We start from the raw sequence: 15,800 nt of genomic DNA, 5'->3' as shown, positions 1-15,800 counted from the left end.
AGCAGTGTAGTACCTGATGTTGCGTTGATTCTTTATGAGCTTTGTGACTTTGACCTCAACAGGAGATGGAAAAATCAGAGGCCAACAACTTCTTGGTTTTGTTCCGGGACTCTGGTTGCCAGTTTCGATCCCTCTACACCTACTGCCCCGAGATGGAAGAGATCAACAGGCTGACAGGCATCGGCCCCAAGAGCATCACACGCAAGATGATCGACGGGCTCTACAAGTACAACTCGGACAAGAAGCAGTTCAGTCAGATACCAGCTAAAACCATGTCAGCCAGTGTGGATGCCGTGACCATCCACAACCACCTCTGGCAAACCAAGAAGCCAGCCACGCCGAAAAAAGTAGTGCCTGTGCAGTCCTAATGGAACTTGATACCCCAACGAGTCTCCCCTAATACTAGATACTCCCATCTCAGTTTGCACTCCACTGTACATACCCATAAAGATTCAAACACCTGCAATGCCAGTTTGATGAATGCATATTTGTCCTTTTTTTATGTTAGTTTCTCCTCTCACAGCATTCCTGTCCTCGTTTATCCTTCACACTCTGAGCTGGATGTGACGGGACTTAAAAGATTATAAACAACTGGAATGTAAAACACTGTTAAAATGATGTATTCACACGTTCTTAGAGATTGACATGTTGGAGTCAGTTTATAAAGGCCCGTGTGAGTGGTGTTTCTGGTTTTTATGTGCCAAACGTCAAAAAGAAGATAGTATGAATGGTAGGACATTTTCCTCGGTACACTGAAGCACTGAATGTTTTCAAATTGTGCAGATTGATTTTTTTTTTGTATTATCCTGTTGATGTACAGCCTTATGCACATTTATTTTTGTGTGTGAGTGCAATGATTGTAAAGCAGAAGCTTTTCTTTGTAATTGAGAGGATAAGGTTTTGTCTTCATTTCTGTGGGTAAAACTGTTTGTAAATTAGGGTACGTAAAACTCCAAAGGGCCAAAAAAACAAAACCAACTAATTGCATACAGCTAGTATTAGCCACACAGTTCATGTGTGCTCAGCTCAACAAAGCCAAGCGGTTTCAGCTTTTTCAGAACCCCGTTTGAGGAGGTGATTTTGAAGAATGCAGACGAGTGATGCTAAAAATGAACAATGTGTTTTTAATGTACAGACACTCTGTTCCTTTTGTAATTCTAGTTATAAATTTCTTGTTTTCTGAATATACAAGTCCTTGCATTTAGGTTAAATAACTACTCTGGATGTAGAGTTCGTAGAGTTCAACCACAGAAAGGCTGAGAATCCATGTTTTAGCAGCTGATTCACAGCAGGTTTGTGAACAAACGAAACACCTCAGTATTCATTTATTTATTAACAAATGCTGCTGACAGCATCGTGTTGGAGATTTGCAGTCTATAAAAATAATGTACAATCATTTATTTTTTTATTTTCCACCTTCTGGTGTGAGTAATTTTGACTGAAATTCAAGTAATACAAACTCCTGTGAAGTATTGCTTTTTGTACCGACTTTGACTTAAATTCCACATAAAATAAACTCAGAATCACAACGTGCAACTAAAAGACACTTCCACAAAGCAACAAATTGTAGTAAAAGCATAGAGAATATAGACTTCAGACTGATTAAAGTAATGCATTTTATTTCAAAACAGTAAATCATGCATCACAATTCATAAAGAAATGCACATGGATAAAAATGTTGCCACCTGTCTGCATCTGCCGCTCTATTATTGCACAAATAAGTTCTAATGTAAACAAACTATTAGGTAGTGAGTGCACAGGCAGGCCTACTCCAAATACAACTTCTTCTAAATAGGTCAGTATCATGGTGATTTTGCTTAAGTTGCTTTAGTTTTTTAATTATTATTTTAATAACAGAAATGTGCATAAAATTGTGAGGCAGATCAGAGGACTTGGATCCTAACTGCTGCATACGGGTAGAGACTCGTCATTGGGTTTCATCGGTGTCGGTGTCATGTTACTTTCGCTACAGAATGTCAAATCAACACCATGTGTGATTTTTGACAAAAGAAATCTGATAACATGGTGCTTTAATATTTTGTTAGGGGGGATATTTATGACCACAAGGGAAGATGTAGGTGTTTTTTTTTTTTTTTTGGAAATGCAATCTAGTACGACAGATAGAAGTATTTGTCTGCAGGGAGCTCTGTCCACTGCTTTTTGGCTGTTCAAGGCCAAATTAAAAGGTCAAAGGTCATTGAAAGTGTAATGATACTGTATATTGTGTTTGTGAGCTTTCTGTTTACTATGATACTTTTGTTTGTCAGATGCTGTGCCGTCATCCAACATCCTGCAGAACATGTAGTTTCAGTTTCGGATTGATTTTATTTTTGGTTTTGCATTTAATAAATGAAAGCATGGCTTCAGCGTATGTGGTGTTTACCTTTGAGCACATTATATACCATACACATATATATATATATATATATATATATATATATATATATATATATATATATATATAGACATTTGTTGGGAGTTTTATCATAACTTAAAAGATGGAGACAATTTTAGACATTATTAAAAATATCCTTGCCTAACCAAATGTCTAACTTTGCTCAAAGCATAAATGGTTCCAGATACACAAGTTGAATTTGAAGTAAAAAGAAAAAAACAATTTAAGCACAACCTTGTGCTGCTTTATCCTCAGTGGGGACAATAATTTACCAAATTAGCGTTCTACTTTCTTTAAATAAAAAAAAAAAGATATAAAATAAGTAATTAGAACAGTAAACTATTTTAGAAAATGATTTGGTTATAAATACAAATGCACTCCACTTGCTAAAAATACAATTAATTGTAGGACAAAAGCACTTTTACAGTAGGAGGTGAAATCTTTCTTGTTCAAACTTATATTTGCTTTTCACTTTATGGCTCACTTGGCAATAAATAAATAAAGAATAGAAAACAAAAAGCTTGATTTGTTAAGGGTAACCATTTAGCTGAGGTCTAATAATGAAAGGCTTTTTATTATTAGAAAAACCTTTAATCTTAATTATTTATCTGACTGTTTATTGAAACATTTTTAATTAATGTTTTTAATGATTTTAAGCAGCTTTGGAGCCATTTTAGGCTAGACTTTGTTCAGTTTAAGACAAATCTATTAGCTAAATGTATTTAAATCACCATAGCCTGATGTTAATCCAATCCAATGGTGTGATGTTAAATTAAATCATTATAAATCTTTTTTTTTTTTTTTTTTTTTAATTTACTAAGGTTCCTCCGGACGGTCTGCAGCAGTAAGCTCTCTGAAAGGCGCTGCATGTCCCGGAGTTGTGTGGTGAGGTGTGACCGCTGGGTGTCATCCTCAGCTGCTCCCGCAGCGCAGACGGACGGAATGCTGCTTTAATGCGGCGCGTGGGCTCGGACGGTCAGGTGAGGAGCTGCCACGGGTTCCGGCTGCGGTTCGGTTCGGCTCGGTTCAGCCACACCCCCACAAAACAAAGATTTGCACGGCTGTCTTCGGTCGTCCTGCACGGAGCGCGAGGGCTGTCACGTAAACAAGGTGTGTCCGTCCGCCGACGCGGTGAGATGCGCGGTGAGCTGCGGCTTCTCTCCGGGCTGTCGCGTCTCTGCGCCGGGCGGTGTTAGCGGCTGACTCCGCTCCCCTCCGCTCCGCAGCTCGATGACCCCTGCATGTCGCTTCATCTGCGGCGTTTCTGCCTCCAACCATTTGTTCCCCGACGCTGCAGATTAGAATCCCACTTTAATTCCAATCTGAAACATTTCGTCGCCATTTAAGATTAGCAATGGTGATTTAAAGAAGAAATCTATAATAAAAGGGTTTAGCCAATTTGTAATAAAAATCCTGTTTAAACCATGAAATCAGACATTAAGTCATCCTGACTTATAACCAGGATGGTGCAGTTTAAAACAGTTTTCCAGATATACTAATCTGCAGTTCTGAAATGCAGGTACGAGCTCAATGTAAACAAATCACTTTAATTCGCAAACTTTATTCTACAAATCTGAGCGTATGAATGCGTGCCAGTACGTCAGTATTGTCTAACTTCTTTATCCTAATCGGCTCCTCCGTGGACGCCGCCGTTGTTGTCCTGCTTTCAGTCACTTCGGATGTTTCTGTAGGTGAAATAGTTGGCAGCCGTTCCCAAATTTTGCTTGCAAATTTGTAATTTAACAATTTAACAATCGATATGAGAAAGAAAAGTGTGTGAATTTGGTCTAATTCATGATTGTTATTTTTATTTTTTCCAGTCTTCACAACATTGTGAGTGAGTACCTTTAACTTCACATAAATAACATTTTTTTTGACCGTTTAACATCAACTGTCTAATAAGTTTATAATTGTGTCTCTTTTCTGCCAGCAGATCATGTGAATTACTTTGGAGCAGCAGGACTTTTGACCGGGCGGCGACACACGTAAATACAGATTTCAGATTACTCCTCAGTCGCCTTTAAGCCAGAAATAAACTCTTATAACTGATCAGACAAGATCTAAAATCCTAAAAATGAACTGCACACATAAAACATATTTTTTTTAATCTAAACTTTGCTGCAAACGTGCATGTTCGCGTCTGCCTCTCTCCTTGCAGTCGGCTTTGAGCCGCCACCACACATCTGCAGCCATGACGGCAGAGGAGACCATCAACATCAAGGAGGTGGAGGTGATCAAGCTGATCCTGGACTTCCTGAGCTCCAGAAAGCTTCACATCAGTATGCTGGCTCTGGAGAAGGAGAGCGGCGTTATAAACGGACTCTACTCTGACGACATGCTCTTCCTCAGGTAGAACTTTCAGGGGGACATCAGAGGGCACAGTTTAGTTTCGCAGACGTGTTTTTGTCATGTATCAGCGAAGTATGATGGCGGATCCTTGTTATGTTGAACAGGCAGCTCATTCTAGATGGCCAGTGGGAGGAGGTGATGCAGTTTATTCAACCTTTAGAAGGAATGGACAAGTTTGACAAGAAAAGGTAAGTTTTATCTGCATGTTTTGCATCAGCACTTAATATAATGAGGACTTGAGGCCTATTTGAAACAGAAGCTTTTGAAGTTTGTGTTGTCTGTGCTTTAATAAATGCAAGTGTTGTATTAGGTGTCTCTGTCACTCTTCATGCAAAATAAAAAACATTTTTACATCGGTAGTTTAAAATCTGTATCATCAGTAACATTACATTTCATAGTGTTTACGTTGTGTTTTAGGTTTCGGTACATCATCCTGAAGCAGAAGTTTCTGGAAGCTTTGTGTGTGAATAATGCCATGTCAGCTGCTGAGGATCCTCATAACGTACGTACAGAAATGATTAATGAGCGCACTTTTGCAGTTTGAGTGGTCTTAGTTACTGAAAAGAAGCCAGGACTGGAAATGAGACATTTCAGGAGAGGCATGCTCTGTAGAGAAAGAAACACTTCATTTGCATTAGACCTTGGGCTTTGCATTTTTTTTCCAGACCATTTATATGCACCAAAAAAATGCTTCTTACTAACAATAAGGACGAAATTCAAAAAGGCAGGACAGGAATTTGCATGCAATGAAAACAAATGTAGTGCAGGGTTTTTTTCTGATTGCTATTCCATTGCTCTTGAATTAAACAGCAAATGTCTTTTAATCGGGAACAGACGTAAGTGTAATCACATCAAAAGCCTCAGCGGTTTTCCTCATTTTCTTCCGTCTACAGCTGGAGCTCACCATGCAAGAGGCAGTCAAGTGCCTCCACAGCCTGGAGGAATTCTGCCCCACCAAAGAAGACTACAGCAAGTTGTGCCTCCTCCTCACCCTGCCCCGCCTCACCCACCACGCTGAGTTCAAGGACTGGAACCCGAGCACGGCGCGCGTCCACTGCTTCGAGGAGGCCTGCGCCATGGTGGCGGAGTTCATCCCCGCAGACAGGAAGCTGAGTGAGGCGGGCTTCAGAGCCAGCGGGAACCGCCTCTTCCAGCTGCTCATCAAGGGGATCCTGTACGAGTGCTGTGTGGAGTTCTGTCAGGTATCGCTTACAGTGTGTGGGAACAGAACTCAAGTCTCTAAACTTTAAAAAGATTATTGACAAGCTTTAATGCAGGGGAAACTTTTTTATGCTTTTTAGTATCAAGATTTGGCTTAAAGTTTGCAGAACAAGTAATAAAACAGGAGAAGTTAACTGTATCTTTTGTGTTTTTTGTTTTTTTAAGAGTAAAGCGACGGGTGAGGAGATCCGAGAGGATGAGGTGTTGCTCGGCGTGGATTTACTCTGCGGGAACGGCTGCGACGAGCTGGATTTGTCACTGCTCTCTTGGCTGCAGAACCTCTCTTCGAGCGCTTTCACCTGTGCCTTCGAGCAGAAGACCTTCAATATCCACGTGGACCGCCTGGTGAAGCCCAGCAAGGCCGGGCACGCTGACCTCCTGACCCCGTTAATCAACCGTCTGTCCCCGTGTCCGACCTCACCCTTTCGCCAGAGACCTCACTCAGCTGACACCTACATGTCCCGATCCCTCAACCCGGCGCTGGACGGCCTGTCCCATGGACTGGCAGCTCAGGATAAGAGGGGCATGGAAACCAACATGAAGTCTGCTCTCAGCCGCAGTCTAGTGGAGAACAACGTGCATCAGCAAGACGATTCACCTGAGAGGTGAAAACTGAAGCTACACCTAAACAGTTTTTGGTGTTTTGTTTGGAATTCTGGATTAGTGGGAATGAAAGCTACATGTGTCAGCTGGACTACAGAGTAGATAGCAAATAATATTGTTTGATACGGTGTAAAATATTGGCTTTGATATTAAAACGTTTAAAATTACTCATTGTACCTTATAATTCAAGTTTTAAATAGTTATTATTTTATTCTTTAAAATTATCCTAAATAACCCCAAACACTTTGTCTTTGAATCCAGAAAACCTATAAAACTAAAAAAAGATCTTAGCTTGAAACACATTTTTCTTTTATTTTCTGAAATATGTTGACAGACTGACTTCTGTCACTCGTATCATATACGGTTCTGTGTTTAGGAAGCACCTGCAGGGAGTGGTGGATGGACCCAACACCAAGCGCACCCCTCTGACTCCTGGCAAAGATGGCGGACCGCCCTGCAGCTCAGAAACACAGGAGGTAATACGCACCAAGTGAATCCCAACCCCTTTTAGTTTTTAACATTTAAAATGTGTCCCTCTGTCGGGTAACTAAATCCTACTCCAACGAAGGAAAGAGGAAATTGTGTTTTTGGCCGTATCTGTGTGTGTGTGTGTGTAAGTTCATTTGTCTGTAGCGTTAATCCAGATTTTAATGAACCCCTCAGAAAGTAAACATTGGATGTACCTCTCCAACTGATCACATTTGGAGTCAACCACATTCAAGATGGCCGGCACAGCTAAGCAACTTTGGCAAACACAAAAATGGCTATAATTCAGCCATTTTTACAGATAATTTGGTAGTAGGTGAGGGTCATCCTTAACACATTCTCTGAGCGTGAACACAACAAGCCTTGAGCTTAACGTCACATGTTTGACCAAAACAGTAATAAGTATGTCTCTTCTCAGCATAAGATGATGTTAGTTTAAAACCTTTGAAAGGCAGTGGGCAAAATGCATTTCTATAAGGAATGCTTGACCATTTAATTTTGTTTTGTTTCTTTGTTGCTGAACAAATAATGACAGAGTAATTTATCATCCACTTTTGTCTGGTCACTTGAGTCAAAGTCAAAGTCAGTTTGTCTGAGCCTATTGCTGCAGATTTAGGAGATGTAAAATTGACCCCCCTGAGCCCCTGAACTGCTTGGTCTCAGCACATAAATCTAGTCTGAATTCTCCAGCCTCACTGCCCCCACTGTACTCAGATTAGGAGGTGTAGATCATGGACACTGGAAGCACATAATCTGGTTTGATGTGTGGTCATTCCCACGATGCCCTGCCGGCTTCCATCATCGCTCATCTTTATGCATCCCATCTCTCATCTACTGGAGCAAAGTACTTTGAGATGAGATTGTTTTGCATGTTTGTGAAAAGTGGCGTGAGGGAAATAAAACTGTGGACTGGTGTGATGTGATGAGGGGCCTTGAACACTTGTTTATGGGATGAATGATGGAGGACAAGGCCTTAGAAGTTGAAAAGTTGTTAGTAGTAGTTCGTCAAAAAAAAACGGTTTGAGGAATAATAAATATTCTACCAGGTTACAGAGCCTGCTAAAGACAAAACAAAAGTGCAGATACTCGTTTCCAGGACTTCTACAACTTCTTCATGTTATTGTGGCTCAGAGTGTGTGTGTGTGTGTTTGTGTGTTCAGCGCCGTGACTCCACAGAGCACATCCAGGAGTATTACAGGCAGCGGCTCCGTGTGCAGCAGCACTTGGAACAGAAGCAGCAGCAAAAGCAGCTCTATCAGCAGATGCTGCTGGAGGGAGGTGTCAAGCCGCAGGATGGAGCCCAACACAACCTCACCGAGACATTCCTCAGCAGGTGAGGGAGTCGTACGTAAAGAATCAGCACCACGGGTGGGAGAGAATTACTCCATCGGTGCTACAGGAGATACTGTTTTTTTTGTTTAGATCCATTCAGAAGTTGGAGGAGATGAATGTCGGCATTGATGCCAAAGGAGATGAAGTGATGACACATCTGGGTCAGCAGTGGAACGGACTGACAGGAAACAGCAGCACGTCAAACTCCAGGACCACCAATGACCACCACAACCCAGAAAAAGAGCCGCCGAGGGACAAGCCAGGTGGGGGGAGCTGCAGCTCGTCTTCACTCAATGAGCCAACACTCCCTAAAAGTCAAAGGTAAGATCCTGCAAGATCTCCACAGATAAATCCACCTAAAGTCAGGATTTTAGTTGATTTTAAGTGCTACCTCATTGAAATTACAGTATTTAATTCCAGTAGTTAATTAAAAAATGATTGTTTGCTTTGCTGCCAATAAAATATCAATCTTTTTTCATAGATATTACGTTTCATGTGCAATATTGTGAGTTTTTTAGATTGCATATAGACTATGTACAGTTAACCGGGGATTTTTGTGTGTGCTGTCATTATCAGTGCTGAGAGAATCAGAGCCTCTGCCTCCACAGTTCAAGATGACTGTGGCTCTTCTACAACACGAAACATGCATGAGGTAAAACCAATTGTCAATAAATCAAATTTTCTTAATTATTTTTAGTTGATAGTTTTTACATCACTTATATCAGCATTCTGAATGTTATAAACCCATATTTTTATAGCTTATACTAAATACTAAAGCACATTTGAATGCTTTTTGACACATCATAGGATTTCTCTGATTTTGCTCAGCCAGGAAAGTCTAAAGCGCAGTTTGTGAGGCTGAGTCAGCTGGAGGACACACAGGCGGTGCGTGCTGTGGCTTTTCATCCCTCTGGAGCTCTATATGCTGTCGGCTCCAACTCTAAAACACTGAGAGTTTGTGCCTACCCAGAAACTCTGACCCCCAGGTAGGCTCCATGTACAGATCTGTCACAAGTTCTTTTATAGCTGAGAAAGCAAAAGTACCAATACTTACAAATACTATATTGGTAATATTTGTAATTTGTCTAAATCATGCAAATGCAAGCAGCTTTTTTTTTCTCGAACACTGTTTTGGAGAGGAAGTCAGACTCAACAGTAATCCATCTCTTTGCAATTACTTCGCTCCTTTAGTGGTTCTGGTGCTGTCAAGCAGCCGGCGGTGCGCTTCAGACGAAACAAACATCATAAAGGCTCAATCTACTGTGTGGCTTGGAGCCACTGTGGACAACTGTTGGCTACTGGCTCCAATGATAAATACGTCAAGGTGTTGCCTTTCAATGCAGACACCTGCAATGCCACAGGTACAGTCGGTGTATTCAGTGTGTTTTTCTTGTTCTTTTCTTTTGTACTTGATGTGTACTTTGCACATGCAAAAAGTCAGCAGAGTTAGAAAAGCCTAATATGCATCAAAGGAAGTTAAAGTCTGAAATGACTGTGATTGCCAAATAGGCAATTACAACCGGAAGGAAATGATATTCTATATTTTCCCCGATCTCCTTTATTTCATTCATAATAAATGTAGAATGCAATTTGTTTGAGTGTATTTGAGAGTTTTCTTTCACTCTTGTCTACATCAGTATGAAATATATTACATTAATTCCTCCCTAGTGTCTAGTTTGTCAAACTGCAAAGAACGAGCAGCTTCCTCGCAGTAATTCAGCTGACCAATCAGAGCAGATTGATCCGTTCTAAAGGGCTGCCTTTAAAGACACAGGAGAGATAAAACAGGGCTTTTCAGGCATTATATATATATATATATATATATATATATATATATATATGTGTGTGTGTGTGTGTTTGTGTATGTGTGTGTGTGGACTCTTTAACCAATAGCATGCCAGTTTGAACAGAAAATGTTGGCACAGTTTGCTGTCTCCCTCATCATGGAGGTGAGCTTGCATCTCTCTGACTTGCTATCTAATCATACACGTCTCTGATTCAGGCCCAGATCTGGAGTTCAGCATGCATGATGGCACCATTCGGGACCTGGCCTTCATGGAGGGCCCGGAGAGCGGAGGATCCATCCTGATCAGCGCCGGGGCCGGAGACTGTAACATATACACCACCGACTGTCAGAGAGGGCAAGGCCTTCACGCCCTGAGTGGACACACGGGTATGTTGGCTTTTTAAAAGAAGACTTTGCATAGTTTTCTTTTACGAAATCTTTTGGATAGTTTAAAAAGTTAATAAACTACATTACTGTCCCACAAGATAGTTAAATCAAATAAACAGGGATTAAGAACACCTCAGTTAAACAATGCTGTCTTTTAATGCTGTTATATTTGAACAGGTCACATCCTGACTCTGTATACGTGGGGGGGTTGGATGATTGCCTCAGGCTCACAGGACAAGACGGTCCGCTTTTGGGACCTGCGGGTGCCCAGCTGTGTTCGGGTGGTGGGCACAACTCTTCACGGATCTGGTGAGACAAATCCCAACCGCCAACAGCAAAATACAATAACAGGATGAAGATAGAGCTACAATAAGAAAAAAAAAAACCTCCGACATCCTCAGTTGTATTAAGGTAGCACTTCCTTGTACCACACAGGAAGTGCAGTTGCTTCAGTGGCTGTAGATCCCAGCGGCCGCCTGCTGGCCACCGGGCAGGAGGACAGTACCTGCATGCTGTATGACATCAGAGGAGGACGCATCGTCCAGAGCTGCCGCCCCCACAGCAGTGACATTCGCTCTGTGCGCTTCTCCCCCGGAGCCCATCATCTCCTCACTGGTTCTTATGACAACAAAATCATCGTCAGTGACCTTCAAGGTACGAAGGCCTATCTTAGAAAGCAAAACACAAAAAAATGTATTATTTTGTTTTAACATTTGATTTGGAAACTATTATTACAAAGTTAAATGATACTTCCAAGCCCCACTCACCACTGTTTGGTATTTATGCACGTTTTTCAAGCTCACTCTGATTTTTTTTTTGTTTTACCTGATCCCAGGTGACCTGACGAAGCCCCTCCCTCAGACACTGGCAGGGGAGCACTGGGACAAGGTGATCCAGTGTCGGTGGCACCCACACGACCAAACTTTCCTCTCCTCGTCGGCCGATCGAACTATCGTCCTCTGGGCTCCAAGCCCCTGAAAGTCAACAAGATGGCGACCAACAACAGTCGTAGTCAGCATGAGAGCACAGTGTCCACATTCATCCCAGCATAGGGTCACAAATTGCTGCTGGAGAGTGTGTATGTGCACTAATTTACATAGGTAGTGTGTTGCTTGGTTTAAACCAGTGACAGATGTAAGTTTAAAGCATCAGGGCACTCAAAAGACGACCATTTTAGATGACAGTGTGTGTGTGTGTTTGGATGTTATTGTGGCTGTCTTCGTATGTGGCTGTGTGTGACGCTCTACAAGTCTGTGTGTGTTTAACTTTACTGCTTTAACTACAAAAAGACGAGAACATTTTGGAAATAACCACAAAAGAAGAACAAATTCACTGTTTGGGATTAATGTGATTTTTAAAAATATAGGATGTGGTTGCCTGTCTCCTTACTGATCGTTATTTTATTTTAATGCGGCTTAAAGAGCAAATAGCAAAATCATAATAACATCAAAAGCAATGGCAGATAATGATTTCTGTCAGAAGACATGAATTAATTCACCGCGAGCACACTTTAAAAATGAGTTTTATATTTTCTCTCATAAACACAAACACATTTTAGTCAAAAAAAATATTGAAAAAAAAAGAAAATTACTTTAATAAGGACCTAACATTTGATGCAACATGACAACATTTTATATAAATAGGTCATCAAGACACAGCTACTCCTATATTTTCTGTCAGAAGCTGTGCCTGGACTCCACGTTGAGTTATGCATATCATGATGTGCCTTTTTGTAACAGCTGGAAAGACTTTCGTCTGAATCGACTGAGAGACTATTTATTTTATGGCGGTTTTATTTGAATATTTTCTCATATGCCTTGTCAACTGTAAAGGCTGAGCAATGTCACTGATCATCAGCTTTTGTGTGCACTTATATGTAGAAAAAAGGGGGTTCCTAGTTATGGCACTTCAGAAACAGAACATTGTTTTGTGTTCTCTTCATATCCACTTGGAGTTTTTGTTTTGCACTGAAAAGCTTCGACTCTTGATTGTTTCTTCATGCACATTTTCTTAAAGAATTTGTCTAAAGATTTGAAAAATTCACCTTTTTTATGCACCACAAGAGTAAACTTTACAATTAAAAGAACTGCGCCTACAGTTGATGAACAACATTTATTTCTAACGTAAAATGATCCGTGTATTAAAAGAAAATTGCCCAAGATTGAAGTCAAGACAACAGCAACGATGCGCTTTAATAACAGAAACATTGCAGGACAGCACAGTGTGAAACGGGTTAATCTGTTCACTTTTTAAAATTCAGACATCAAAAATCAGATTTAATCTTCCCTACTGCTCACAGGTTTTATATGCATATGTTTGTTTTATTTCTCTGTCTTTCTGATGGCATACACAATGCTGGTGTCCACCTGTGTTGTTTGAAATTCTGTTTTTGCACTAGAGTGTCCCAAATGCCTGAATCACAAAGAGTTCACCGTGTTCAAGTTGCTAAAACAATAAAAAGTTGCTGTCTCACCCATCCGCTTGCGTTTGAATGAAACATTGCACAGGACACATCCGAAATAGGTCTGTTGTAATAAAACGTGTTTTAAATATGTTCCCGTATGTGTCTCACACATTTCAGTTTACTTCAGAACCATGTAAAGACAATGTGGATACAGGCTTATCTGCATCTAAATGCATTTCCCCCTAAACCACAGAAGAATTCCAGCAGACCTCCATCATCTGTATCACCTCATCATGATGGCTGTGACATGGTCAAGGCCGCTGACAGAAAATAAAGAATATTCAGCTGTTTTTGAGTAATCACGTATTGCACCAGACGAAGTGCATTGGAGGTGAGACAGTGGGGTTATGGCAGAGAGGGGATTTACCATCACTCACATGCTGCGCTCGATCATTCCCCCCCTTTGTGTCGCGGACAATGAGAGACCGAGGTACAGGGTTTAAAAAGGATAGGCACACTGTTAGAGGCAGCGACCCTGCAGCGAGACCAGCCAAACTAAAGGTAACAGAAAAAAATTGGAATTGCACAAAATGTGTTTTTACTGCACAACCAGAAAGATAAGACTTAAGTCTTAAGGGGTTAAAAAGTAAATTAGAGCAGCTGGTTTGGGGGATCAACAAGGACTACAGAGGCACCAAAGACAAAAGTAGAGAATTGGTTCATTTTTTTGTTTTTCTTTATGGAAAAGATTTGTACAGTTTATGAGCTTGGCTTCAGTATAAATTACTTGTTGTTATAATTAGACCCATTTTGGGATTGTGAACATGTCTACCTTGGATGTGCGTTGGCTTATGATGCAAGAAGGAGTTTAAATCCGTTTCTGAAACACTGCTGGCTGAGTGACAGAGAGCAACAGTGCTGACCGCTCAGTTGCTCGGTTGTTTTGAACATCAGTTTGCGATGCGTGGAGGGGAATTAGTGGCGAACAAAGGTTCAGATCTGCCTGACAGGCAGGCCTATTGTCAGACCTGTTGGCTACAACTGGTTTCACAGTGTTTTGAAAAGTGACTGTGTGTCTTATTTTATCTGGAAAGGTTTGATCAAATTAAGTGCTTTGAAATGGTTGTTGGGGAAAAAAAAGGAAATTGAACTTCAATTTCTTCCACTGGTGAAGCATCTACCAGTGAGTTTGTTTAGTTTGCACAAGACAAAAAGAGTCTCCACTTAGAAGTAACTGAGATGGAGAAACTAAAATCCAAACAAAAACAGTCTAAAATTACACAGTAAGTTAAGCAATAAACCAGGAAAACTTGCTTATTTTTCTCCTCTACTTCCTGAACAGCTGCTGAATGTTCAGGAGGACAGTGTTTTCCAAGTCCTCTCCACGATGCTGTACACGTTAGCAGGAGGAGGCACGCTGTGTGGCGTGGCCACGCTCGTGCTTCTCATCGTTTCTACAGCAACAGACTTCTGGATGCAGTACCGATACTCCGGTAGCTCGGCCAATCAGGGCCTTTGGAGGTTCTGCATCAACCACAAATGCCATGCACACACCATAACTGTGGGTAAGTGGCACAAGGTTCATGAAGATTAAAAACACTCTGAATGTCTGTGTGACAGAGTTATCCGTGTGTGTTTGTGCGCCAGCCTTTTGGGATGCTACACGGGCCTTCATGCTGCTGGCGGTGCTGAGCTGCTTCGCCGGCATCGTTCTGGGCCTGAGTGCTTTCACTAACGCCACAAAGAACAAGAGAGTCTGCACAGGCGGCATCGCCCTGGTCCTGTCAGGTAACCAGGGATTATCACAACAATAATAACACGGTATTTTACTAACACTGCTGTTGTGATGGTCTGGGCCACTAATATTTATTTTTTTCTTTGTGTTTTTATACCAGGTTTTCTTGCTCTTCTGGCTTTGGCAATTTACACAGGAGTGACTGTCACTTTCTTTGGCAAACGCTTCCTGGACTGGCGCTTCTCCTGGTCCTACATCATCGGCTGGGTTGCTGTCATTTTGGCTTTCGCAGCAGGTTTTTATTCATCTTTTATTTTTAGATAAAGAACACAGCCACGTGGACTATTTTTCAATAGTGTCCTACCAGACTGACTACTTTGTTCTAGTTTCTATCAAACATCATTTTTCTTCTTATAATTAGTACCAACTTGGGAGACATTTAATCTAAGTGTCACAAACATGCCACGCCTGACTTACTGTATTTGACGACTGCCTATTTCAAAGCTAAAACAAACTACTTTTTGTTTTCTTTGCAGGTGTGTTTCAGCTCTGTGCTTACCGACAGACCAGTGCAGAACCGGCTCCTTCAAACAACCCGGACAGCTGAGCAGGATGAACACATGAATCGTCATCAAGGCTGTTGGAAAAGTCACCTTGGCTTTCACGTTCCTAGTGTAGAATAAACAGAAAAATCATAAAATCTTGTGTTTCTTTATTTGTAACCTGCTGCACTTTCATATTTGTTTCTATTCACTCCCAAAGAGAAGTTAGAAACTTACTTTTTTTAGGTTTATATAAGTCTGGGTAAAGTGACTACTCATACTGGTATGAGTGGATTACCTTTGGACAGTAAAACCCCAACTTTTAAAAGTTATAAGGCTACATTTAACTACAAAACAATAACTGAAGGTGTGTAAAGCCTGATTTAAAAACCATTTTCACCCATTCAGGCTTTCACAGAACTGGAATGCTTACATATGGCATCGGTTCCTGTGTGATAAAAGTGGTGGATTTTATTTTGCTGCAGTTTGTCAGTGCAAGAGATTCTCCACTAGATGATGCTCTTAAGCTACTAATGAGGTGTAAACGCCCCACTGCTGCA

General features: G+C 41.1%; 3 protein-coding genes across 10 annotated transcripts in view; all 3 read left to right on the top strand.

Moving 5' to 3' along the window:
- The window catches only part of camsap2a (calmodulin regulated spectrin-associated protein family, member 2a), a 35,442-nt gene extending 33,071 nt beyond the window's left edge, over nucleotides 1-2,371 (top strand). For all 5 annotated transcript variants that reach the window (XM_017413456.3, XM_017413455.3, XM_017413454.3 and 2 more), the window contains one exon: nucleotides 63-2,371. In XM_017413456.3, the coding sequence (XP_017268945.1) occupies nucleotides 63-368 (306 nt within the window). In that variant the 3' untranslated portion in view covers nucleotides 369-2,371. The remainder of the gene's footprint in view (nucleotides 1-62) is intronic.
- A 915-nt stretch (nucleotides 2,372-3,286) lies between these two features.
- LOC108234263 (WD repeat-containing protein 47) lies at nucleotides 3,287-13,058 on the top strand. Of its 4 annotated transcripts, none has more exons than XM_037974024.1 (18): nucleotides 3,287-3,375; nucleotides 4,216-4,232; nucleotides 4,329-4,380; nucleotides 4,554-4,744; nucleotides 4,849-4,932; nucleotides 5,162-5,246; nucleotides 5,638-5,946; nucleotides 6,131-6,570; nucleotides 6,945-7,044; nucleotides 8,215-8,387; nucleotides 8,477-8,707; nucleotides 8,963-9,038; nucleotides 9,215-9,372; nucleotides 9,578-9,747; nucleotides 10,389-10,559; nucleotides 10,737-10,868; nucleotides 10,995-11,213; nucleotides 11,395-13,058. In XM_037974024.1, the coding sequence occupies exons 1-18, from the start codon at nucleotides 3,349-3,351 to the stop codon at nucleotides 11,535-11,537; spliced, it is 2,778 nt and encodes a 925-aa protein (XP_037829952.1). In that variant the 5' UTR covers nucleotides 3,287-3,348; the 3' UTR covers nucleotides 11,538-13,058. The 4 variants fall into 4 exon arrangements, with proteins under 4 accessions (XP_037829952.1, XP_037829953.1, XP_037829954.1 ...); XM_037974025.1 differs by having other exon boundaries at nucleotides 3,313-3,505; XM_037974026.1 differs by having other exon boundaries at nucleotides 3,313-3,505; nucleotides 4,326-4,380.
- Nucleotides 13,059-13,402: 344 nt separating this feature from the next.
- Nucleotides 13,403-15,392, top strand: lim2.2 (lens intrinsic membrane protein 2.2). The gene is made up of 5 exons (XM_017413394.2): nucleotides 13,403-13,524; nucleotides 14,306-14,528; nucleotides 14,611-14,751; nucleotides 14,859-14,993; nucleotides 15,235-15,392. Exons 1-5 carry the CDS (start codon nucleotides 13,441-13,443, stop codon nucleotides 15,303-15,305), a joined length of 654 nt encoding a protein of 217 aa, XP_017268883.2. The 5' UTR covers nucleotides 13,403-13,440; the 3' UTR covers nucleotides 15,306-15,392.
- The last annotated feature ends 408 nt before the right edge of the window (nucleotides 15,393-15,800 follow it).

This window comes from Kryptolebias marmoratus, linkage group LG24 (assembly GCF_001649575.2).
Source record: "Kryptolebias marmoratus isolate JLee-2015 linkage group LG24, ASM164957v2, whole genome shotgun sequence".
NCBI lineage: Eukaryota > Metazoa > Chordata > Actinopteri > Cyprinodontiformes > Rivulidae > Kryptolebias > Kryptolebias marmoratus.
Note: the sequence above shows the minus strand (reverse complement) of the source record. Positions and strands in the feature narration are given on the sequence as shown.